Genomic DNA, 27,335 nt, shown 5'->3' with positions numbered 1-27,335 from the left:
CAGCAGCGCTACCACTGCGCCACTTGTACGGTATAATAACTTATTTTTAATATGCGTTCACTCGTTTGTTTGAACACACTTAATCCCAAGCATGGACCTGGTGTAAGGCAGTTAGCAGTCCTGGATGGGATGTCAGTCTATCACAGGGCACCCTCACTCTAACAATCCAAAGTCATTAATTCACCAAATACAAAGTTTGTTGAGATGTGGCAGGAAAAGCAAGGACCCTCCAGAAAATATATACACAAACCATTGGAGAACGCACAGACTCCAAATTGTGCCATTCTACATTTCTAATAAATTTTAACTTATTAACAACATTATATACCAGCATTTAATTGTATTCGCATAATGTGATGATTGCCAGCTTCTTGGAAAATGCCAGCTGTCCCTATCCCAGCTGCCAGAAGTGCTTAAGCACTTAGAGTAAGTTAAGCAGGGTCCCCATGGAGGACAGGTGTCGTGCCTTGAAGTTCCTGACTGATCCGTCAGCTCATTAATATAAACCCTCAGAGACAGAGAGAAGCCCCCCCCCCCCCCCACCCACCGTCTCACCTCCCGTCACCTTCATGAGTACACTGATCCCAAATCTCAACTGACTTCTCAGGGTGCTGATGGACCTCCACACTATATATAAACATGTTCTGCAGTCCAGGCTCTACAGGCCACTTGAGTGTGAATTTGGTGGCCATGGAAACACCTTAAACTCTTAAACATGTTAGTCGAACCGTTACCAAACGGCTTGTCCAGTGTCATAGGGTGTATAACCCACACTAAGATGCCACTACCATCAGGGAATACTGATACCAAGAAGGGGTGTACCTGGTCTGCAGTGATGTTTAGCTAGGTCACACACATCAAATTAGTGTCCATATGAATTCCCGGACCCTGGTTTTTGCACCAGAACATTACCCAAAGCATTAAACTCCCTCCACCACAGTGCATTTGAGGCCAGCTCTTCTGTAGGTACAATAACACACACCTACCCAGCCGTCCACATGATGCCAGAGAAAACAGGATGGCATTAGACCAAGAGAACTTCTTCCATTGATCTAAGGTCCAGTTCCGACACATGCATGCCCATTGTGGGTGCTTTCAATAATGGGCAAGGGTAAAACATGGGCACTATGACTGGCCTGTATCTACACAGTCCCATGCACAGCAGGGGTTGATGAACTGGGTGTCGTGACACATTACTCCTACAACCATCATTAAAATTACCTGGGATCTGTGCCACAGTAGCCCTTCTGCTGGTTCATACTAAAAGGGATAGCCTTCATTGAGATGTCACATTGATGAATCTTGGCCTCCCAACATCCTGTTGATGGCTTGTGGTTTTTCCTTCCTTCCTTGGACCACTGTCATGGCTGACCAGGAGCACCCCACAAGCCCTGATGTTTTGGTCTGTCCATAATGATGTGTCCCTTAACAAAGTCACTCAGGTCTTTAACCTTGCCCATAATTTCTGGATTGAAAACATCAATTACAAGTAACCAATGTCAGCTTTCCTTCTAACATATCTATAACCCTGACATGTGCCATTTTTACGAGATAAGACAACATCATTCAATTCAGATTAACTTCAGAATGTTTTGGCTCATCAGTGTACATTTTGGACTTCATTGTGGGTTACCACCCCAGTGGTTTTTATGCTGTAACGTATTCACGAGTCCCAGAATGCACTGCAGGCAGCTTTGGCTTTGTCCTAAGACTTGTCCATCACTGGAAATGGGTAGCTCTCCCCTGTTCTTCGCCTGAAGACAGCAACACATTTACTCAAACCAAAATGCGCTTAGGAAAATAACATGCCTCTGTGTCACGTAGTCAGATGTCCAGACTTATCATAACTGATTCACATGTAATCAATCTGCTGGATATGCAAAGCCTCTCACCTAGTGAATTAAGCAATAGTCAAATTCAAGGTGGTGGCAGAGTGGTGGGTCTGAAGGTAGAGATCTACGCCAGCAATCAGAAGGTTGCCAATTCGATTCCCATAAACACCAGAAGTAACTCTACACTGTTGGGCCCTTGAGCCCTCCGTCGTGGGTATGACGCTAATCTACAAGCAGGTGCTCCAACTTACAGGGAAAATTTAGGGGTTGGTGGAAGGATTGTCACTCCAGCCACTGCAAAAAACACCTGACACTGTTCAGTGTGGTGCGGAGGTGTCGCGCGGCTGAACTTGGATCTCAACCTGGATGGTTTGCCGTGTGGTGACGTGCTGTAATCGGCGCATGCTCTCAAATTCAAGGGAGCCTCACGGCACACTCGTAGGAAACATCGTCTCCTATAAACAACTTGGGATCATTGGAGCTGTCAGCTAACACCTACACTGTAAAAAATGTCCATAAATGTAACAGTAAAAATACTGTGAATGGTGAAAGTAGAATACCGTCTCTGAAAAAAGGAAAGTTACCTTATGTTCTACTGAAAATTACCTGTATATCTTAAACAATACATTTAATTATTTTTTAGTTCTGTAAAAATCAATATTTTTCTACCTTCAGAATATGCCAGATACTGTTTACTTACACATTACACTTAAAAAAATGGCTGTTAATTTTACAATGTAAAACTGTTAAATAGCGAAGGTAAACAACTGTAAAATGTAAAACGGTAAAGCGCTGTTTTAGTAATACCAAAGTTATATTTATTTGCATAAGGACACGCCCCCTTTTACCATATTGTTCCTGGTGAACTGGATACCTTTACACAGCGGGGAAAAAAAACTTAACCAAAGTTAGCAGTCTTATTTCTTTTTCTTATTTTTTATCAATTTTATTGATTTCATTGTAATCACACAACATTCCATACAAATAGATCAATTTTAACAAAGATAGGATTGAAAACAAATCAACCCCCACCCCTGAGAAAGACAGCATGGCCAGAAGAATAAAATTTAAAGTGAATAAAAATAAGTAGATAGATGAATTAATAAGTGAATAAAGATAAATGGAGAAGAAAAATAAATGGGGAGAGAATCTGCTTCCTCAATTTAAAAGCTTATTCTATAATGTTATTGATGAGATCCTGCCAGGTTTTGAAAAAGTTCTGCACAGATCCTCTAAGTGAGAATTTTCCAATTTCAAATAACATAAAACACCAGTTACACACCGACTTAAAATAGGATTCTTCCAGTTGATCAAGGTAAGTCTATGTGCCAATAGTGAAGTAAAGGCCATTCCAGTTTGTTTGTCCTTCTCCTCTTTAAGCCCCTCTGTGAGCCCACCAAACACAGCTGTTAGTGGATTAGGAAGGATTGTGACACCAAGGCTGTCTGATAGGCATTTAAAGATTTTGGTCCAACATGATGTTAATTTGGTGCAGGCCCAGAACATGTGGCCCAGTGAGGCTGGAGCTCGATTACAACGTTCATAGGTTGGATTTTGCCCCTTGAAACATTTTGGACAATTTTAAACAAGACAGATGTGCTCGATTATATAATTTTGACTTGAATAATTCTATGCTTCTATTGTACTATTCTATTGTATTGAGAATTACTTGTGTTCTGTTCTGTGTATTGTATTGTAATGACCCCCTTTTATGTGACACCCACTGCATGCCCAGCCTACCTGGAAAGGGGTCTCTCTTTGAACTGCCTTTCCCAAGTATATTTGGGAGTTTTTCCTCGTCTTCTTAGAGAGTCAAGGCTGGGGGGCTGTCAAGAGGCAGGGCCTGTTTTTGTGTGATTTTGGGCTACACAAAAATAAATTGTATTGTATTGTATTGTATTTTTCCCCACACACTGAAGGTTTTTTGAGGTTATGGAAGCTGATTTATGGTGGGTGGTGGTGTAGGACATCATACACCACAAAGGCAAACTTTACATCTCCACCAGACAACGTGCCATAACTTCCTTAAACATTGAATTGTTCTTCAATCTACAAAATTAAATGATACAGCATGTTTGCTATTGGTTGTTGTTACTTTACTGTTGCAAACTGTGCACTGGCAGTTGAGCCTAAGAAAAGTTTCTGATGATTTAGCGATTGATAAATTTATAACAGGGCATGGATTTCAGGTCCTGGTTAAACGTTCACTTCTATTGTAATGTGTTGTAAAGAAAAAACAGTTATTTACTATAAAGTTATACAGTAAACCTAAAAATAGTGTCACTTTCTTTTTTATGGTAAAATTCTGGCAACGACAAGCTGCCAGTTTTTTATCGTAAATGTAACATTTTTTTACAGTGTACATTACTAAAGACCATTCAAACAACCTTGCAACTATATTCAATCAGTCCATTTATATTTTATATTAGCTAAGTTAAAAGGAGAAAACATAACAAGAGTCTGACACTGTGTCAACATGTCTGTTCTGAAGAGAAAGCAGGATTCTTTACATTATATAATCAAGCAGTTTATCCATCCATCCATCCATTTTCCAACCCGCTGAATCCGAACACAGGGTCACGGGGGTCCGCTGGAGCCAATCCCAGCCAACACAGGGCACAAGGCAGGAACCAATCCCGAGCAGGGTGCCAACCCACCGCAGGACACACACAAACACACCAAGCACACACTAGGGCCAATTTAGAATCGCCAATCCACCTAACCTGCATGTCTTTGGACCGTGGGAGGAAACCGGAGCGCCAGGAGGAAACCCACGCAGACACGGGGAGAACATGCAAACTCCACGCAGGGAGGACCCGGGAAGCGAACCCAGGTCCCAAGGTCTCCCAACTGCGAGGCAGCAGCACTACCCACTGTGCCACTGTGCCGCCAGCAGTTTATTAAAAGCTCAATTTAAGAGAATATTAAAAAGCATTATTAGACAGTTTCCTAATACAGCCTCTGCATCGAACAAATAAACCCGATTTTTACTTTATACCAGGGGTGTCCAGCGTCGGTCCTAGTGGGCCGCAGTGGCTGCAGGTTTTCATTCTAACTCTTTTCCTAATCAGTGACCCATTTTCACAGCTAGTTAACTCCTTTTCCCTTCATTGTAATAGCCCTGCTTTTAAGGATTCGGTCCACTGAATTGATTTGTTTCTTTATTAAATGGCAGCCAAACAGAAAGGAGATGTGAAAAGAACCAGCAGATGACCCGCTAAACTGGAACATCAAAACTCCAGCCAATTTTACTCCAGTTTCATAATGAGAAGCCAATTCTTGCTGTTAATTAAAGCAGTTATTGAATATCACGACTTGTTGCTGCTCTCGTTCTGCCACAGTAGACTGTTCGAGATGTTTTGGTGACCTGAGTTAGCTGCTCATTAAGAAAAAAGAAAAAACTAATTGGTGTGAGTCTTGTCAATTAAAACAAATGCAAAACAAGTTAATCAGCAGCAAAAATGACTCACTAATTAAGAAGATGGTTAGAATGAAAACCTGCAGCCACTGCGGCACACCAGGACCGGAGTTGGACACCCCAGCTCTATACTCATGAGAACAATTGTGGAGTTTTTCAACACACGTTAAAAGCAACAACAACAAAAAAATACTGGTAAATCATCATCAAGAACTTACCTCAGTTTCTGTCAGATTTTGTAAAATTCAAAGTATGTCTTCTTTAGAGCTGTCCTGTGCTCTTGACTTCCACGCAGATCTGAAGAACAGAGGCAGTCCAACTAGAGAAAGGCTTCTAACCTTAGTGAAGACTTTTATCACCGTCAGAAGTGAGAGTTGTGCATTGGCACATTTCATCCAGCATTTCTTTCATTTAAATTTGTAAGAAAGTGTGTTTTATGTGCAAAAAAATAATCCCCAAAACTCAAATGCTACTAGGTGAATTCAGGATTATATGAGGGCCAATGAGGAACCGACTCCATATAAGGCTGACAGACCAAATTAGGCAGTCACTGCATTAGATAGTGAGAATTAAAATATACTAAGATAGATAGATAGATAGATAGATAGATAGATAGATAGATAGATAGATAGATAGATAGATAGATAGATAGATAGATAGATAGATAGACTAGATAGATAGATAGATAGATAGATATGGAAGGCACTATATAAGACATAGATATGAAAGGCACTTTATAACAGACAGATATGAAAGTTACTATATAATAGATAGATAGATAGATAGATAGATAGATAGATAGATAGATAGATAGATAGATAGATAGATAGATAGATAGATACTAATTTTAGTATAGATAGATAGATAGAAGAAGAAATGTATTAAAAAATATAGTCAATATATATATTAAATAAAATGACATTTCCGATATATATTTTTTAAATTTTTTCTAGTAAATTTCATAAAACAGACCATTATTCCATTGTGCATAATTCCTACTTTACAGACAAAAAATCTAAGCCTCTATAAGGCACTTCATTGACGTATGTAAGGCACTATATTGACCTATTCATAAATTTAAAATGTCATATATTTGATGGATAGATGGAGATGAGTGAGGGTCTATTTCAAAGCTGTTCTAGCAGAACAAATAATTCTTTAAATTACCAGCCAAAAAAGCCAAGCAGGGTGCAACACCACAGGAACGGCAAATGTCACTGCTAAAATAATTATGTGGACGTGTACATGTTAGTATACTTTGCAGTTTCCCATCTGTCTCTCATGTTTTAACTTTCTGATCTTATTGAACTTTACATTTGCTTATCTTATCTTATTTCTGTTTCTTTCTCTCGGTTCTGCCTCTCTAGCTAGAGGATGAGCTTATGGGATTGCAGAAGAAACTCAAAGGAACAGAAGATGAGCTGGACAAATACTCTGAAGCACTGAAGGATGCTCAGGAGAAGCTTGAGCTGTCTGAGAAGAAGGCCACCGATGTGAGTATATTGGGGTTGCAGTACTCTGGATGTCAGGAGTCCCAGTGAAGAAGTTTTAATAATTGGCCTGAAATGTGGCCCCAGACTCCTTGTTTTGAGTATTGGCCTAAACCGCAGGTTTGGTGTCCTGCCTTTAAGCCCTGTCCTAAATGCAGATGTTCAGCCTTATGTAGATAATAATAATCATAATAATAATTATTATGATGATGATGATTATTATGTGGCTTTGCCTTTTACCTGAGAACCTGTCATATCACCCTGCACCTGCACTCACTAAAGAGTGCTATACAAAAATAAACTCAGATGAATTGAATGTGGTTAGAGATCCAGGAATCGGAGTAATTTTTAATATCTTGATTCAAGAGCCTTGACCAGCAGACTTGCTGTTTTATGCCCCGGTCAGCTTTTTTATAAACTGTACCTTCTACAAACTCATAGCCAGGACTTTTGATTCATGAGTCTTATTTGAAGGTCATATTTGATAGCCTTGTCTACTCTTGTAATTCTATTTTTTCAGCAACAAAAACTTAAGTTTATACTGTATGGCAGTGATGGGCAACATCGGTCCTGGAGGGCCGCAGTGGCTGCAGGTTTTCATTCCAACCCAGTTGCTTAACTAGAAACCAATCCTTGCCAATCTCAGACCTAATTTAATTTTATGGCTTGCTAGTCTGCAATGTTGGGTTCTTGTTTTCCTTTCTAAGGATATCATCTAAATGATCTGAACCCTAAAACAGACAATTTTCAGTCTGTCATATAACTTGTAAATGGAAACAAGTTATATGGAGAACTGCTGGCGCCTTTGTCATTTACATCTGATTGCTAATAAGGAGCCAGTGAATGCAGCTGTTTAAAACTGAAATAAGCAGTTAAGGGTGGGGAACCCTAACAAGTGAGACCACTAAAATGAAGCTTCAAAATGTCACTTGAGCAGTAAGTGCTTCATTAGCAATAATTGTCATCTCATTAAGAAACTGGGTTGGAACAAAAGCCCCTGCGACCCTCCAGGACCAACATTGCCCATTCCTGATGTATGGTCTCTACCAATATGCACAAGAAATGTACCATCTGGTTACTGTGAGTTGTTTTATTCTGGGAAGTACTTTGCTTAGTGTGAATTGGCTCATTATAAGTGATCATGGATGATGTGTGTGTGTGTGTTTATGTGTGTGAAGAATTGGAACCTTGACCACAGTATATTCATCTAGTAACCAATGAAGACATTATGCTTATCTTAACAGCAACCTATGATAAAGAAATGCCCCGTTACCTGAAGAGAATGGTCACTTGTTTTTATGTGGCATGGGAGGGTGTGGAGCAGAATGCAGAAACTTTATGGCTCAATGTGCACATCATCAGCAGATACTGTATAAAATGAACCAATCACAACACTATATCTCTTTATTATAGAAAAAAAATCCTGGAACGAGACGAGACTTTTTAGCCTGGGACAAGACAAGACTTTTTCAGAGAGATAATTTCATGTCCCGCGAGACGAGACTTTGTGCCAAGAGATTTAACCAAGCCCGGCGCTGGAAATAAAATACAAAGAGTAGCTGACAAAGTAGAATGTCGTAAAGAGGTTCAAAAACGTTGGCACAATACGCATGCAGAACAGGTTAGAGATAATGAAAGAATTAAAATCTGAAAGTGTCAAGAAACTGATAGTAAAGATTGCAATAGCGCTAACAAACGGAAATTATTACTCGGTGCAATAACGGAATAGCGAAAAGAGATCAACTATATGGACACAGGTGATATGACAGAAGTATGTAGTCATTGTTCGGATTTAAACTTTAAGTTTCTTCCCAATGAAGAAGCCTATCCACGAGAATTAAACGTTTTGTTGTTTGGTGAAAGTGAAATCCGCTCAGGCCGCGGGGTTGGAGAGCGAAGCGATGAGGGAGCTAAGCCCCCTAGTCTTTTTAAATTAAATATTTAAATTAAACCAAAAAAAACGATTGCAGTTCACTTTTCTCCATTCCAGTCCATCAGCATGGAGGCGGAAGTGAGACAATGACAGAAGACGGCAGTAGAAGATACTGTATGTAGCCAAGTAGTCACAACAACTTAAAGGAATACCTCACCCAAAAATATTTTTTAGTGTTACCCATTCCATGTGGTTTGTAGTGATGGCAAAGAAAAATTTACATCTCATGTGTTCATGCAGAGAACAGATCAAAAAGTTTCTGATAAAACAAAAATCTATTGGGACCAACTTTGGACAACAGCAAACAAAAACAAAATGTCCATGGAAAAATTTCACATTACTCGTGGCACAAAATCCAGTTGTATGCTCAGAGCATCCCAAACAAATGGATTTTTACTAATATATTGTTAATAAAATAAAATAAAATGCTTCCATGAACAGAAATGGGACACAAACTAACATCTGAGTTGCTAAACCACAACAGTCGCATTTCATACTGTAGTAACAAAACATGCAAGGAGTAACTTTGGTTATTAACAAGTGGCCATCACATACAAAATGATGTGAGCAGCAGGATATAAAGAGTAATCTAGGTTGTTAAAACGTATTGGGATAAATTTTAGACTGTTTTATACTATCACTAGCTGTGTAAACCTGTGCTGTTAAAAGCCTAGGCTCCTAGAAACCATGGATTCTGGCACTTCAATCAAAATCACATTGGTTGTGCATTAGCGGCTAAGCAAGCTTTTCTTTTCTCTGCAGTTTCACTTTGGCGACAGACTCGATTTCTTTGAGCTTCATGCTGTAGCCTCGCACTTCCGGGCTGGACAGGCAGGCACACACACTTCCACGAGGAGACATTTATATATAAGATGATTCTCTTGCCTTTTTTGTAGTGTATTATTGCAAAAGTTATATTTTATCTATTACCAGTAACGGCACACTGCACGATAACATACAGTGAATACGCTTGACTTGAACATTCCTGGTTTTCATCCTCTTTCTCTATACGTTTATCATTCGTTTGCTCAGAGGTTGATGCGCTTGTCCTTCCTGAGCAGCTCTTCTTTTCTCCACCTTAGCGGCCCGCTTCTTCTCTTCTTTCGTCGGCATCTTTTCACGTTAAAACTGATTAAGTCGGTGTTTGTGTTGCAATTACTTAATACGTTTTCCTTAATTTTTCACTTAAGCTGGCACTTATGTCTTCAATCTGCCTTTAGAATGATTTAAGATATGAAGAGGTAGAGGAAGTGACGGCGAAGGTGGTAGGGATGAGAATGGCACCCATACACATGCACCGCATGGTTGCTGCCAAGAGTTTATTCTACAATAAAATAAAATAAAAAGAGGAATAACCTTGGAGGTCAATCAGCACCCCAAAAGTAGATAGCAGACGTCAAATTTCAGGTCAATAGTTCAAACAGTTTGCGAGCAACAGGTGATTTAAAATCCTGGACAGACAATCGAACAGACACGTTAGAGTATTATAGAAGAAGATTTTATTCTTATAGTGTTGCCATTTTGTTTTGTTTGTTTGTTTGTTTGTTTGTTTTTGATGTAGACACCACCATTTTGTGGACCTGGGCGTGGTCATATTATTTTTAGTTACCAAGGCCATTCCTGATCACATGATCTAGAATTCACGTGTCGTATCACATGATCATCCACCAACCTGCCTATAAAAGATGGTGGCATGGGGCAGGCAGGCTGTATCCTAGATTTGAGATAAATAACGATTGACTCTTTACTTATGATTATTTTGCTTTTTTGGTTTCAACCGCTTTTTGTAATGTTTTGACTTTGATTTTTATAGCATTTACATGATCATTTGGTCATTTTCTGGGTAATTATTTATGACTGGATTTTACCACTCTTCTGTTTTATTCATCTCCTGGTCACTTTTTCATTTGTCCTTTTCTGGGCTCCCTCAAGGCACAATAATGAGTGGGATGCAAGAAATAACAAGCCAGTAGCCAGCTGTTTTAATAATAAACATCCTGTGACTATCTTCTGTACCCAAGTGATATGCTGCATAAGCCATAACAGCAATAGTCTACCAAATCACAAATCACTGCAAACATGTCAGTCAGTCAGTCAGTCTCCAACCCGCTATATATCCTAACACAGGGTCATGGGGGTCTGCTAGAGCCAATTCCAACCAGCACAGGGTGCAAGGCAGGAAGAAACCCCAGACAGGGTGCCAGCCCACCACAGGGCACACACCCACACACCAAGCACACACTAGGGACAATTTAGGATTGCCAATCCACCTAACCTGCATGTCTTTGGACTGTGGGAGGAAACCAGAGCACCAGGAGGAAACCCACACAGACACGGGGAGAACATGCAAACTCCACGCAGGGAGGACCCGGGAACAAACCCAGGATGCAAACATGTTGACTGTCTAATTTACTATCACATGTTTTGCTAGTCTGGACACATAAAGAAAGGACATCATCATCATCATCATGCACAGTCACCTTGTATTCTACCCAGGTTCTTCCTGACATCCATTAATTAATTAAAACATATTTTCACAAAGCCCATTCATTCCAAGGTACTTTACAAATCATTTAAGAACACAGTTCTATGCAATAAAATGACGTCCATCTATTCATCTTCATCTGTGGTGGTTTTTAAATGCTGGTGTGTGTCATGGTAGCCTTGTCCCATCTCCTTTTTTCTTCACTCTGTACAGCTCAACAACAACAACAACAACATTTATTTATATAGCACATTTTCATACAAAAAGTAGCTCAAAGTGCTTTACATAATGAAGAAAAGAAGAATAAAAGACAAATAAGAAATTAAAATAAGACAACATTAGTTAACATAGACCATAAATATAACACCAGGTCATGTCACCTGATGAAATTCTTAGATGATTTTGCACTAATGGGGTGTATTGACAAGGAGGGTGAGACAGAGGAGGGGAGTCAAGGGAAGAACTTTAAAGAATTGTCTTCAGCTTAACATCAGCAAAACCAAGGAAATGCCTATTGATGTTCGCCATACCAAGCAGCCTCTGTGTCTGGTCACTGGATGTAGAGGTGGTCCACTTAAGCAAGCATATGACGGTTGACATCAATGATAAGTTGGACTGAACTAATAACACACAGTAACTATATAAGAAAGGGCATAGCAGGCCCATTTTGCATAGGGTACCCTAATGAGGGTAATGACATCCTTTACATAAAGCAGATATGAGAAGACTGATAAATAATAAGTAAGGCTATGTGGCAAATACAGAAGAACGTATTGCTTGCCTGTCCTTAACCCCAACCTCCTTCAGACGTGAGGAGCCATCTTGTCAAGCGTCACATTCTCAAGAGAAAGTGTGCATGAGGTTTAAACCCATTACAGCGACCACACAATAAGGCCTCATTGACAGGACATGAAAAACACGGCACCACTTCGATCACAAGCTCACTGGAATGAGTGCAGCAGTTCAGAACGAGTGCAACTGCGGAATTTTATGGACAATCCCACAGCCATACAGACCTTTGAGCGGCTCTCCTTGAAAAATTGTTTTTTTCTCTTAATCTTTAGCACTTGAAGAAATAAATCACATGGCAAGAGGAGCAGAAACCTACAATACAGCCTTGGGCTTTACGCTATTTTGTTTCTTTAAGGGTTTGTCTGCACCAGCTACGGCTGAGCAGCTCAGTTCAACTTCTGGCCAGATCTTTTGTTAAACATTAACAGTCAGAGCTCTGCTCAGCATCCTGGCGTGGAGCTGATGTCATAAATTCCCTTCTAGCCCCCCAGCCCAGGTTACCATTTGACCTGCAATGTTTACGGTGTCAGCGGGCTGATTTCATAAAGCTCCATTCGGGAACTCAGAGCAGGTTTACTGCTTTGTCTAATTTCAGTAGGTATTCCAGTTAAAGAAAATAAGCTTCTATGTGTGAATTATTGTCTTTTTTATTATTGAATGTATTAAAAAGTTCAACAAGTAATATGCTGGGGTCCAAGAATGGTTCACTGGACAGCACATACCATTGTGATAGATAGATAGATAGATAGATAGATAGATAGATAGATAGATAGATAGATAGATAGATAGATAGATAGATACTAATAGATAGATAGATAGATAGATAGATAGATAGATAGATAGATAGATAGATAGATAGATAGATAAATAGAAGAAGAAATGTATTTAAAAAATATAGTCAATATCTATATTAAATAAAATGACATTTCCAATATATATTTTTTAAATTTTTTGATATGATTTTTTTATGATAGATAGATACAGTGCATCCGGAAAGTATTCACAGCGCATCACTTTTTCCACATTTTGTTATGTTACAGCCTTATTCCAAAATGGATTAAATTCATTTTTTTCCTCAGAATTGTACACACAACACCCCATAATGACAATGTGAAAAAAGTTTACTTGAGGTTTTTGCAAATTTATTAAAAATAAAAAAACTGAGAAATCCCGTGTCCATAAGTATTCACAGCCTTTGCTCAATACTTTGTCAATGCACCTTTGGCAGCAATTACAGCCTCGTCTTTTTGAATATGATGCCACAAGCTTGGCACACCTATCCTTGGCCAGTTTCGCCCATTCCTCTTTGCAGCACCTGTCAAACTCCACCAGGTTGGATGGGAAGCGTCGGTGCACAGCCATTTTAAGATCTCTCCAGAGATGTTCAATCGATTCAAGTCTGGGCTCTGGCTGAGCCACTCAAGGACATTCACAGAGTTGTCCTGAAGCCACTCCTTTGATATCTTGGCTGTGTGCTTAGGGTCGTTGTCCTGCTGAAAGATGAACCGTCGCCTCAGTCTGACGTCAAGAGCGCTCTGGAGCAGGTTTTCATCCAGGATGTCTCTGTACATTGCTGCAGTCATCTTTCCCTTTATCCTGACTAGTCTCCCAGTTCCTGCCGCTGAAAAACATCCCCACAGCATGATGCTGCCACCACCATACTTCACTGTAGGGATGGTGCCAGGTTTCCTCCAAACGTGATGCCTGGCATTCACACCAAAGAGTTCAATCTTTGTCTCATCAGACCAGAGAATTTTCTTTCTCATGGTCTGAGAGTCCTTCAGGTGCCTTTTGGCAAACTCCAGACGGGTTGCCATGTGCCTTTGACTAAGGACTGGCTTCTGTCTGGCCACTCTACCATACAGGCCTGATTGGTGGATTGCTGCAGAGATGGTTGTCCTTCTGGAAGGTTCTCCTCTCTCCACAGAGGACCTCTGGAGCTCTGACAGAGTGACCATCGGGTTCTTGGTCACCTCCCTGACTAAGGCCCTTCTCCCCCGATCGCTCAGTTTAGATGGCCGGCCAGCTCTAGGAAGAGTCCTGGTGGTTTTGAAACTTCTTCCACTTACGGATGATGGAGGCCACTGTGCTCATTGGGACCTTCAAAGCAGCAGAATTTTTTCTGTAAGCTTCCCCAGATTTGTGCCTCGAGACAATCCTGTCTCGGAGGTCTACAGACAATTCCTTTGACTTCATGCTTGGTTTGTGCTCTGACATGAACTGTCAACTGTGGGACCTTCTATAGACAGGTGTGTGCCTTTCCAAATCATGTCCAGTCAACTGAATTTACCACAGGTGGACTCCAATTAAGCTACAGAAACATCTCAAGGATGATCAGGGGAAACAGGATGCACCTGAGCTCAATTTCGAGCTTCACGGCAAAGGCTGTGAATACTTATGTACATGTGCTTTCTCAATTTTTTTATTTTTAATAAATTTGCAAAAATCTCAAGTAAACTTTTTTCACATTGTCATTATGGGGTGTTGTGTGTACAATTCTGAGGAAAAAAATGAATTTAATCCATTTTGGAATAAGGCTGTAACATAACAAAATGTGGAAAAAGTGATGCGCTGTGAATACTTTCCGGATGCACTGTAGATAGATAGATAGATAGATAGATAGATAGATAGATAGATAGATAGATAGATAGATAGATAGATAGATAGTCACCAGTCCTCCAGACAGGCTTGTCCATCTCCTACCAACTCTGGCCCCTCGAAAGGAGTGAGGCAGCTCCTTTTATTCAGCACCTGGGAGTGGTCCAGGTGGCTTATCATGATTCGCTGGAACCACTTCCAGTTGTGGTGGAAGTCAAGTATGGGGCTCTGCAGCTCTTCCTGGTGGCCCCCACGAAACCCAACGGGGCTGCACCAAACTTCAGCAGCCAGCATGCCCTGCAAGAATCCATGGTGCCACAGCGACCCAGGGGGGCTGGCCCCTAGCGTCCCAGGTGAGGTAGTGCCTCGCAGGTGCTCTCTCCCTGGTCCTTCCATCCAGTTGGCGTCCTGGCCAGGTAATGGCTGAGGCTGCCCATCACAACAGATAGATAGATAGATAGATGTGATAGGTGCTATATAATAGATAGATAGATAGATAGATAGATAGATAGATAGATAGATAGATAGATAGATAGATAGATAGATAGATAGATAGATAGATAGATAGATAGATAGATAGATAGATAGATAGATAGATAGATAGATAGATAGATAGATAGATAGATAGATAGATAGATAGATACTTTAATTGTCTCAAGGGATAAATTTATCATTTTACAAAAGCTTGTCAAATAGATTTTACAACATAAAATAACAACAACCCTCAAATGCACAGCAAAATTGCTTACAAAGAGGGAAAAAACTTTTCATTTGACTAACGATAACAAGAGCAGTCCCCATCCCACACTATAAAGGTGTATTGTTGCAGGTATGAAGGAGACCATGGCTGGTAATTGACGTATAACATGAAAGTGCAATGACCAGACAATGGCAGACATTTCAAAGTATTTTGGACTCATGAGTTAGGGATATTGTTGTAAGAACTGAGAGACGTTACCAGTGTACAAGATCTATCTGTCTGTCTGTCTGTCTGTCTGTCTGTCTGTCTGTCCGTCCGTCCGTCCGTCCGTCCGTCCGTCCGTCCGTCCACCCACCCACGCATCTTCTACTTGCCTGGGTCACAGGAGCAGATGTTTAATCAAAGCTGCCCAGATGTTTTTTTCCCTACCACCTCCTCCAACTCCGATGCCAAGACATTCCATTATAAGGTGGTCGTACCAGCCACAGGAGGTGCCATACGGGTCTGGTGGATTGTGGCTTGGGCACCAGTCAAATGCAAGTGCCTTGGCGAACTGATCCCAAATTATACAGCACTATAAAGCAATAATTCATCAATACATTTTCTATCTCATTTATGTAGATCATTGTTATGGGGAGCCAGTACCATCCCCAGCATCCTCTGGCACAAGACAGTAATCTCGTGAATTTCTGATCGGGTGCCAGTCTATCACACAGTACATTGAGATGTATATACACATTCAGTTATGCTTGGTCAGTTTAGTGTTAGCAAGTAACTCAACATACATTTCTTTGGAATGTGGGAAGACAAACCAGAGTTACCAGTGAAAAACCCTCCCATTGCCAATGAAAGAATGTGTAATCTCCACATTAAAAGTGACCAGGCTAAAATTTCAAAATAGTTGTCTCTGTCTCTGTCTCTGTACTGCACCACTATACCACCGTACTATCCATCTATCCATCCATTATCCAACCCGCTATATTCTAACAGAGGGTCACGGGGGTCTGCTGGAGCCAATCCCAGCCAGCACAGGGTGCAAGGCAGGAACAAAGCCCACAGCAGGACACACACACACACACACCAAACACACACTAGGGACAATTTAGGATCGCCAATGCACCTAACCTGCATGTCTTTGGACTGTGGGAGGAAACCCACACAGACACGGGGAGAACATCCAAACTCCATGCAGGGAGGACCCATGAGAAAGCAGCACTACTACTGCGCCACCGTGCCACCCCAACACCGTACTAAACAATGCATATTTACTATGTATGACACATTTTACGCCTTAAACCATGTCCAAATATTTCACATTTGTGGTTCCAATCATTTTAGAGAGTCCTATTTTTACATGTGCAGCTTGAGAAGGTTAAGTGACTTGTTCGGGGTCACTAAAAGTGTGGTGGAATTAAAACCAGCTGTATATCCCCGAGTCATTCTGTCTGCTGCATTGCCAGGTTTTTTGTTTTTTTTGGATTGCTTTCTAAATTGATTTGTGATAGAGCTGCCCACATGAGGAACCATGTAAAAAGATTGACTGTTTGATAAATCACAGCTGAATTAATTTAATTCTTTAAATGCCAACTCTGAATTGGCCCGGTAGGAATGAGTGTACACAAGGATGTCTTTTAATTGACTGGCACCCTGCTCAGAGTTGGCTGTTGCCAGGGTAGGTCCTGATTGCCTGCTATGAGATTTTGAAAATGGATGAATGGACAAAGATAAACTTAATGAGTCCAAAGTACCAGCAACTACCATATATGCTCACATTTAAGTTTTCCCGCGAGTAAGTCTGAGCTTGATTTTACCATATAATTTCCAGTATTTTATAATGTCGGTTGTATAAGTCAAATGGAGAAAACTCACGCTATTGGTCCAAGAGAATACGATATGCAAAGCCCACCTGAGAGAGTAACCACGGAGCACACGGCCTTTTCTTTCCTATGTATTGTGCCTACGTGACCACACGGTAATACCTGAACTATTCTGAAGTGACGTTTGAACTGTTCTCTGTTTTTTTATCTCACACCCTCATACACCTTTATCGTAAGAGAATCTCTTATTTACAATGGAGCGTTCAATCAGAAGAAAATATGTAGCTGGTTTTAAATTAAAAGTCGTTGAAGTAGTGAAAGAAATTGGAAACTGCGCTGCTGCAACAAAATTTGATGTGTCTGAGAAACTGATGAGAGATTGGAGGAAGCAAGACGATCTTAAAAAAATAATAATAATTAGCGTATTTTTGAACGGCGTATAAGTCGTTTCCGATTTTATGATCGATTTTTCGGGTTTCAAGACCCGACTTATATGCGAATATATATAGTATTTGGCTTAAAGTCCATTGCGTTAGCCACAGTACATGCTTGGTGGAGAAAATCAAAAAGACCACCTAATTTAAGTATCAGCTGTCTTTCACCAGCAGCCTGGAAAATGTCAAATCTGCCATTTTACATTTATGATCTGTGTGAAGTCCTCCATTTATTAACAAACTAGTGGAGTTTCCATGTGGGTGAAAAAGTGGAAATGTAAAAACGTGATTATGTCTGGTGCATTCAGGAAGTATTCAGACCCCTTCATTTTTCATATTTTTTGTTTATGAGAATTACTTATGAATGCTTTGAAATCACTTTGTTTTTTTGTTTTTTTTTTTGTCCTGCACCTCCTGACTACCGGTATGAGAAAATCCCCACATGTGATATAACATTTGACTCGTCTTTATGTCTATGTATGCAAGACATCAAAGTTTTTGAGGTTCCTCCTTCTTTTTGGCCATCTAGATCCAAAAAACAGTAATTTTCAGGCCATTCTGTGTAGAAAATTGCACCCTTATTAATCAGAAGGACTTGAAGTTGTGCAGGCCACATCAACTAACTACAGGGGTTCTCCTCCTAATGGGATACGAGGAGTCAAAGTTACTCCTTTTCGAAAAACTTTGAGAATATGGAGATCAGTAAAATAGGCATGTGGAGTGTCATTTTATGTTATTTCGAGGTTGCTTATCATGAATATGATCATATTTTGATATTTAATCCTGTAACGGTGGTCCTAGCCCTCTAAGCACTACTCCGAGAAGGTTAAAAATTACAAAATTGAAAAATGAGCATATAGGGTATAATTTTAATAATAATTCATTACATTTATGCACTTTTCTCAGTACTCAAAGCGCTATCCACACAAGGAGGAACCAGGAAGCGAACCCACAATCTTCCACAGTCTCCTTATTGCAAAGCAGCAGCACTACCACTGCGCCACCTGTGGGGACAACTTTACTCTATTTCTAGGTCAGTGATTATGAATATGATCCATCCATCCATTTTCCAACCCACTGAATCTGAACACAGGGTCACGGGGGTCTGCTGGAGCCAATCCCAGCCAACACAGGGCACAAGGCAGGAAACAATCCTGGGCAGGGTGCCAACCCACCACAGGACACACACAAACACACCCACACATCAAGCACACACTAGGGCCAATTTAGAAACATCCATCCATCCATTTTCCAACCCGCTGAATCCGAACACAGGGTCACGGGGGTCTGCTGGAGCCAATCCCAGCCAACACAGGGCACAAGGCAGGAACCAATCCCGGGCAGGGTGCCAACCCACCGCAGGACACACACAAACACACCCACACACCAAGCACACACTAGGGCCAATTTAGAATCGCCAATCCACCTAACCTGCATGTCTTTGGAATGTGGGAGGAAACCGGAGCTCCCGGAGGAAACCCACGCAGACACGGGGAGAACATGCAAACTCCACGCAGGGAGGACCCGGGAATCGAACCCAGGTCCCCAGATCTCCCAACTGCGAGGCAGCAGCGCTACCCACTGCGCCACCGTGTCGCCTATGAATATGATGTTATTTTTTATTTTTTTCTATCACAATTATGAATATTTAGACTTACTGAAGCACACATCTTAATATTTCAAATGTCTGAGGCAATTATGCCTGTTTATTATGTACTGCTACCTCATGAACTAAATTATTACATTTCTGATGAATACCCTATATTTAGGTGACTTGTGCTAATTCAGACTCTTTATTTATATTGCAACTTTATGCTAAAATTGTTTAAAACATTTTTTACCTAATCATCAACACTCAATCAATACTCTAGAACTAGGGTGGGCAATGTCGGTCCTAGAGAGCCGCAGTGGCTGCAGGTTTTCATTCCAACCCAATTGGTTAATTAGTAACCAATCCTTGCCAATCTCAGACCTAATTTAGTTTTATGGCTTGTTAGTCTGCAATGTAAGGTTCTTATGTCGTAGATTTTTGTCCTTTCCAAGGATATCATCCAAGTCATTTGAAGCCTAAAAAGGATCATTTTCAGTCTGTTACATTTTCTATTAAGTGTTTTATTAAATCAAGCAGTGTACCGATTGGCTAGACAGAGGGACCGAGCTGGGAAAGATGTGCAACAGGTTAGGGTGATAAAGGATAAAGATGGAAACGTACTCACAAGCGAGGAGAGTGTGTTGAGCAGATGGAAAGAGTACTTTGAGAGGCTGATGAATGAAGAGAACGAGAGAGAGAAGAGGTTGGATGATGTGGAGATAGTGAATCAGGAAGTGCAACGGATTAGCAAGGAGGAAGTAAGGACAGCTATGAAGAGGATGAAGAATGGAAAAGCCGTTGGTCCAGATGACATACCTATGGAAGCATGGAGGTGTTTAGGAGAGATGGCAGTAGAGTTTTTAACCAGATTGTTTAATGGAATCTTGGAAAGTGAGAGGATGTCTGAGGAGTAGAGAAGAAGTGTACTGGTGCCGATATGTAAGAATAAGGGGGATGTGCAGGACTGCAGTAACTACAGGGGAATAAAATTGATAAGCCACAGCATGAAGTTATGGGAAAGAGTAGTGGAAGCTCGGTTAAGAAGTGAGGTGATGATTAGTGAGCAGCAGTATGGTTTCATGCCAAGAAAGAGCACCACAGATGCAATGTTTGCTCTGAGGATATTGATGGAGAAGTTTAGAGAAGGCCAGAAGGAGTTGCATTGCGTCTTTATGGACCTGGAGAAAGCATATGACAGGGTGCCTCGAGAGAAGCTGTGGTATTGTATGAGGAAGTCGGGAGTGGCAGGGAAGTACGTAAGAGTTGTACAGGATATGTACGAGGGAAGTGTGACAGTGGTAAGGTCTGCAGTAGGAGTGACGGATCCATTCAAGTTGTAATTTTTATATCAGGGATCAGCTCTGAGCCCTTTCTTATTTGCAATGGTGATGGACAGGTTGACAGACGAGATTAGACAGGAGTGCCCGTAGACTATGATGTTTGCTGATGACACTGAGATCTATAGCGATAGTAGGGAGCAGGTTGATGAGACCCTGGAGAGGTGGAGATCTGCTCTAGAGAGGAGAGGAATGAAGGTCAGTAGGATCAAGACAGAATACATGTGTGTAAATGAGAGGGAGGTCAGTGGAATGGTGAAGATGGTGGGAGTAGAGCTGGTGAAGGTGGATGAGTTTGAATACTTGGGATCAACAGTACAGAGTAATGGGGGGAGTGTGGAAGAGGTAATTTGTGACAGATGGTTATCAGAAAGAGTGAAAGGAAAGGTCTACAGGACGGTAGTGAGACCAGCTATGTTATATGGGTTGGAGATGGTGGCACTGACCAGAAAGCAGGAGACAGAGCTGGAGGTGGCAGAGTTAAAGATGCTAAAATTTGCATTGGGTGTGACGAGGATGGACAGGATTAGAAATGAGAACATCAGAGGGTCAACTCAAGTTTGACGGTTGGGAGACAAAGTCAGAGAGGCAAGATTGCGTTGGTTTGGACATGTGCAGAGGAAAGATGTTGGGTATATTGCGAGTATGATGCTAAGGATAGAGCTGCCAGGGAACAGGAAAAGAGGAAGGCCTAAGCGAAGATTTATGGATGTGATGAGAGAGGACATGCAGGTGATGGGTGTAACAGAACAAGATGCAGAGGACAGAAAGATATGGAAGAGGATGATCCGCTGTGGCAACCTCTAATGGGAGCAGCCGAAAGAAGAAGAAGATTAAATCAAACAGTGCATGATGAACACACACAGATGTAAGTGGAAACAAGCTAGATGGGGAACTGCTGTCTGTTTTGTCATCTTATTGCTAATAATGAGCCATTAAAACAGTGAATGTAGCTGTTTAAGATTGAAATAAGCAATTAAGGGTGGGGAACCTTAGCAAGCGAGACCACTAAAATGAAGCATCAAAATGTCACTTGAGCAATAAGTGCTTCATCAGCAATAATTGACTTCTCATTAAGAAACTGAGTTGGAACAAAAACCTGCAGCCACTGTGGCTCTCCAAGAGCAACATTGCCCAGCCCTGCTCTAGAATAATATTAAGTGAAGACAGGATTTTAGAAATTTTTTTTTTTTAAATTTATTAAAAATAAAAAAACGGAACTATCACATTGACCCCTCCTTTAACCGCCACCTTATCGTGGTGGAGGGGTTTGCGTGTCCCAATGATCCTAGGAGCTCTGTTGTCCGGGGCTTTATGCCCCTGGTAGGGCCACCCAAGGCAAACTGGTCCTAGGTGAGGGATGAGACAAAGAGCGGTTCAAACCTTCTATGATGAATGAAAACTTTGGACGCCGTTTTCCCTTGCCCGGACGCGGGTCACCGGGGCCCCACTCTGGAGCCAGGCCTGGAGGTGGGGCTCGATGGCAAGCGCCTGGTGGCCGGGCCTGCACCCATGGGGCTCGGCCGGGCACAGCCCGAAGAGGCAACGTGGGTCCCCCTTCCCATGGGCTCACCACCTATGGGAGGGGCCAAGGAGGTCGGGTGCAGTGTGAGTTGGGTGGTGGCCGAAGGCGGGGACCTTGGCGGTCCGATCCTCGGCTACAGAAGCTGGCTCTTGGGACGTGGAATGTCACCTCTCTGAAGGGGAAGGAGCCTGAGCTAGTGTGCGAAGTTGAGAGGTTCCGGCTAGATATAGTCGGACTCACCTCGACGCACAGCTTGCACTCTGGAACCAATCTCCTTGAGAGGGGCTGGACTCTGTACCACTCTGGAGTTGCCCCCGGTGAGAGGCGCCGAGCGGGTGTGGGTATACTTATTGCCCCCCGACTTGGAGCCTGTACATTGGGGTTTACCCCGGTGGACGAGAGGGTAGCCTCCCTTCGCCTTCGGGTGGGGGGACGGGTCCTAACTGTTGTTTGTGCGTATGCACCGAACAGCAGTTCGGAGTACCCACCCTTTTTGGAGTCCCTGGAGGGGGTGCTAGAGGGCATACCTTCTGGGGACTCCCTCATTCTGCTGGGAGACTTCAATGCTCACGTGGGCAATGACAGTGAGACCTGGAAGGGCGTGATTGAGAGGAATGGCCCCCCCGATCTAAACCCGAGCGGTGTTTTGTTATTGGACTTCTGTGCTCGTCACGGATTGTCCATAACGAACACCATGTTCAAGCATAGGGGTGTTCATATGTGCACTTGGCACCAGGACACCCTAGGCCTGAGTTCGATGATCGACTTTGTGGTCGTGTCGTCTGACTTGCGGCCACATGTCTTGGACACTCGGGTGAAGAGAGGGGCGGAGCTGTCAACTGATCACCACCTGGTGGTGAGTTGGCTTCGATGGTGGGGGAGGATGCCGGTCAGGCGTGGTAGGCACAAACGTGTTGTGAGGGTCTGCTGGGAACGTCTGGCACAGCCCACTGTCAGAAGTAGCTTCAACTCCCACCTCCGGCAGAACTTCGACCATGTCCCGAGGGAGGTGGGGGACATCGAGTCCGAATGGGCCATGTTCCGTGCCTCTATTGTTGAGGCGGCTGACCGGAGCTGTGGCCGTAAGGTGGTCGGTGCCTGTCGTGGCGGCAATCCCCGAACCCGTTGGTGGACACCGGTGGTGAAGGATGCCGTCAAGCTGAAGAAGGAGTCCTACAGGACCCTTTTGTCCTGTGGGACCCTGGAGGCAGCTGATAGGTACCGGCAGGCCAAGCGGAATGCGGCTTTGGTGGTTGCTGAGGCAAAAACTCGGGCGTGGGAGGAGTTTGGGGAGGCCATGGAGAACGACTTTCGGACGGCTTCGAGGAGATTCTGGTCCACCATCCGGCGTCTCAGGAAGGGGAAGCAGTGCAGTGTCAACACTGTATATGGTGGGGATGGTGCGCTGCTGACCTCGACTCGGGACGTTGTGGGTCGGTGGGGGGAGTACTTCGAAGACCTCCTCAATCCCATTAACATGCCTTCCAATGAGGAAGCAGAGCCTGGGGACTCAGAGGTGGGCTCCCCCATCTCTGGGACTGAGGTCACCGAGGTGGTCAAAAAACTCCTTGGTGGCAGGGCCCCGGGGGTGGATGAGATACGCCCGGAGTTCCTCAAGGCTCTGGATGTTGTAGGACTGTCTTGGTTGACACGCATCTGCAACATCGCATGGACATCAGGGACAGTGCCTCTGGATTGGCAGACTGGGGTGGTGGTCCCCCTCTTTAAGAAGGGGGACCGGAGGGTGTGTTCCAACTACAGAGGGATCACACTCCTCAGCCTCCCTGGAAAAGTTTATTCAGGGGTCCTGGAGAGGAGGGTCCGTCGGATAGTCGAGCCTCGGATTCAGGAGGAACAGTGTGGTTTTCGTCCTGGTCGCGGAACAGTGGACCAGCTCTATACCCTTAGCAGGGTCCTGGAGGGTGCATGGGAGTTTGCCCAACCAGTCTACATGTGTTTTGTGGACTTGGAAAAGGCATTCGACCGTGTCCCTCGGGGAATCCTGTGGGGGGTACTCCGAGAGTATGGGGTACCGGCCCCCCTGATAAGGGCTGTTCGGTCCCTGTACGATCGGTCCCAGAGCTTGGTCCGCATTGCCGGCAGTAAGTCGAACCCGTTTCCAGTGAGAGTTGGACTCCGCCAGGGCTGCCCTTTGTCACCGATTCTGTTCATAACTTTTATGGACAGAATTTCTAGGCGCAGCCAGGGCGTTGAGGGGGTCCGGTTTGGTGGGCTCAGGATTGGGTCACTGCTTTTTGCAGATGATGTTGTCCTGTTTGCTTCATCAGGCCGTGATCTTGAGCTCTCTCTGGATCGGTTCGCAGCCGAGTGTGAAGCGGCTGGAATGAGAATCAGCACCTCCAAATCCGAGACCATGGTCCTCAGCCGGAAAAGGGTGGAGTGCCCTCTCAGGGTTGGTAGCGAGATCCTGCTTCAAGTGGAGGAGTTCAAGTATCTCGGGATCTTGTTCACGAGTGAGGGAAGAATGGAGCGTGAGATCGACAGGCGGATCGGTGCGGCATCCGCAGTAATGCGGGCGCTGCATCGGTCTGTCGTGGTGAAAAAGGAGCTGAGCCGCAAGGCGAAGCTCTCAATTTACCAGTCAATCTATGTTCCTACCCTCACCTATGGTCATGAACTATGGGTAGTGACCGAAAGAACGAGATCGCGAATACAAGCGGCTGAAATGAGTTTCCTCCGCAGGGTGTCTGGGCTTTCCCTTAAAGATAGGGTGAGAAGCTCAGTCATCCGGGAGGGGCTCAGAGTAGAGCCGCTGCTCCTCCGCATCGAGAGGAGTCAGATGAGGTGGCTCGGGCATCTGATCAGGATGCCTCCTGGACGCCTCCCTGGTGAGGTGTTCCGGGCACGTCCAACCGGGAGGAGGCCCCGGGGAAGACCCAGGACACGCTGGAGGGACTATGTCTCTCGACTGGCCTGGGAACGCCTTGGGATTCTCCCGGAAGAGCTAGAAGAAGTGGCCGGGGAGAGGGAAGTCTGGGCATCTCTGCTCAAGCTGCTGCCCCCGCGACCCGACCTCGGATAAGCGGGAGACAATGGATGGATGGATGGACTATCACATTGATATCAGTGTCCACGCCTCTTTACTTAGTACTTCATTGAAGCTCATTTGGCAGCAGTTCCAGCCTGGAGTCTTCTTGGTTTGATGTGATTAGCTTCATACTCGTAGGTTTGGGGATTTTCTGTCATTCGTCTCTGCAGTTCATCTCAAGTTCTGCAGGTTCAATGGACAACACACTGTTTTCAGGTCTCTCTAGTGATGTTCAGTTAGGTTCAAGTCTGGGCTCTTGCTGGGCCACTCAAGGAAATCTCCAGAATTCTCCATAAGCCCCTCTTTTGTTGTCTTTGTTTGTGCTTATTGTCCTGTTAGAAAGTAAACCTTCAGCCCAGTCTGAGGTCCAGATTGCTCTGGAGAGGGTGTGCATTGAGGATATCTCTATACTTTGCTCCATTCAGCTTTTCCTTGTGCTTGACTAGTCTCCCAGTCCCTCCTGCTGAAAAACTATCTCACAGTATGATGCTGCAACTACAGGCTTCACTGTTAGAACTTTGTTGCACAGGTGATTAGCAATGCCTGGTTTCCCCCAAGACATGATTGTTAGAATTGAAGCCAAACAGTTCAATCTTGGTTTCATCAGAATAGAGAATCTTGTTTCTCACAGTCAGTCTGAGAGTCCATTAGGTGCCATTTTACAAATCCCCAGCAGGCTTTTGTGTATGTTTTACTGGGGAGAGGCTTCTGTCTACGCACACTGCTCATATCGGTGTAGCATTACAATTATATACTTCTGGAGGTTTTTGCCATCTCCACACAATTTCTCTGAAACTCACCCAGAGTACCATTGGGTACTGGGTCATCATCCTTACTAAGGTCCTTCTCCCCAGGATGCTAATTTTGGCCAGACAATATAGGACAATATAGGAAGAGTCATGTTTGTTTCTAAGTTCTTCCATTAAAGAACTATGGAGGTCACTGTGCTCTTGAGAAGCTTCAGCACTGCAGAAATCTTCTTCCAGCCTTCCCCAGATCTGTGACTCAACACAATCCTGTCTCTAAGCTCGGCAGGCATTCCTTCAACCTTACGGCTAGGTTTCTGTCAATTATGGAACCTTCTGTAGACAGGTGTGTGCCTTAACTAATCATGTCAAATCAATTAAACTGAACAACGGAGGATTCGGATTCCAAACATTGAAGCAACCATTGATAGAATGGGATGCACATGCAGATGTCAAGTATATCCTAGTAAAAGCTCTGAATATTAGTGTCAATGTGAGATTTCATTTTTTTATTTTTAATAAATTTGCAATAGTAATAATAATAATTATATATATTTATATAGAGCTTTTTGTGGTACACCAGCTTTTTGGTGGCTGACCAGAGGGCTACACAGAAGGTCATTAAAATGGGCCCAGAAAATCATAAATACATACCTGCCTGCACTGGAGGTCTTTTATACTGCCCGGTGTCTCCACCAGACGATGAACATAAGGACTCATCCCATTCAGGCCATCATCTTTTTAAACTGCTGCCTTCTGGAAGATGCTACAGGTCTGTTAAGACCAACACCTCCAGGGTCCTGAATTGCTTTTACCCCAGTGCCAATAAAACATTGAACTCTGCTTTGTGGAGATCTTGAGTCTTCTAATACCCTCCAATACATAAAGACATAAATGTATGCACGCTCACACACACACACGCACTCATACTGTTTCCACTATTCTTACGTTAAAGTCCATTGATGGCCACTGTGGGCTAGAATACGGACTACGTGCAATAGTAACATGTGCAATGATCACAATAACAACAGCCTGTGTGATATTGACAATAACGTTTTTGTAGTATTTCTTTCTTTATTTCTTAGCTGTATTCTCTAGTTTACTACTTTATTCTTTACCTGTTAGTATTATTTGTCTATTAGCATCACTGAAGATGGCATCTAAATTTCATTGTACTGTTGTACAATGACAATAAAGTTTCCAATCAAATCAAGTATCAGTGTGCCAAACTGTATGTTGTAAATTCAAAGTGTGAATGAGTTCACTAAATAAATTAGTTGTAATGGTAGTAGTAGTAGTAGTACTAGTAATGTAACAGTAAAATAATGACTTGTAAGATATGATTCACAGAAAGTAACTAGTTTTCTAAACAGGCAGTGTCTCCCCCTACTGGCCAATGCATGATTACTACACAACTCTAGCTCAGCTATGAGTACTTTACCATTTGTAGATGGAGGAAATGTACACTCTATTTGTAAAGAACCTTAGAATGCTGATTAATATGGAAAATTTCTTTATAAAACCAATTTCACGTCACACGGTATACTCCATTTTCCAGATACGCCATTTTTCCTCCTCTTTAACTCCC

The 27,335-nt window shown here is 43.0% G+C and overlaps 1 protein-coding gene across 2 annotated transcripts in view; it reads left to right on the top strand.

Annotated features, from left to right (window-relative positions):
• tpm4a (tropomyosin 4a) overlaps nt 1-27,335 on the top strand; it is a 92,731-nt gene that overhangs the window by 14,687 nt on the left and 50,709 nt on the right. For both annotated transcript variants that reach the window (XM_028816516.2, XM_028816517.2), the window contains exon 2: nt 6,618-6,743. In XM_028816516.2, coding sequence (XP_028672349.1) covers nt 6,618-6,743 — 126 coding nt within the window. The remainder of the gene's footprint in view (nt 1-6,617; nt 6,744-27,335) is intronic.

This window comes from Erpetoichthys calabaricus, chromosome 12 (assembly GCF_900747795.2).
Source record: "Erpetoichthys calabaricus chromosome 12, fErpCal1.3, whole genome shotgun sequence".
Classification (NCBI taxonomy): domain Eukaryota; kingdom Metazoa; phylum Chordata; class Cladistia; order Polypteriformes; family Polypteridae; genus Erpetoichthys; species Erpetoichthys calabaricus.
The sequence above is the reverse complement of the archived record's forward strand: the minus strand, read 5'-3'. Positions and strand labels throughout refer to the sequence as shown.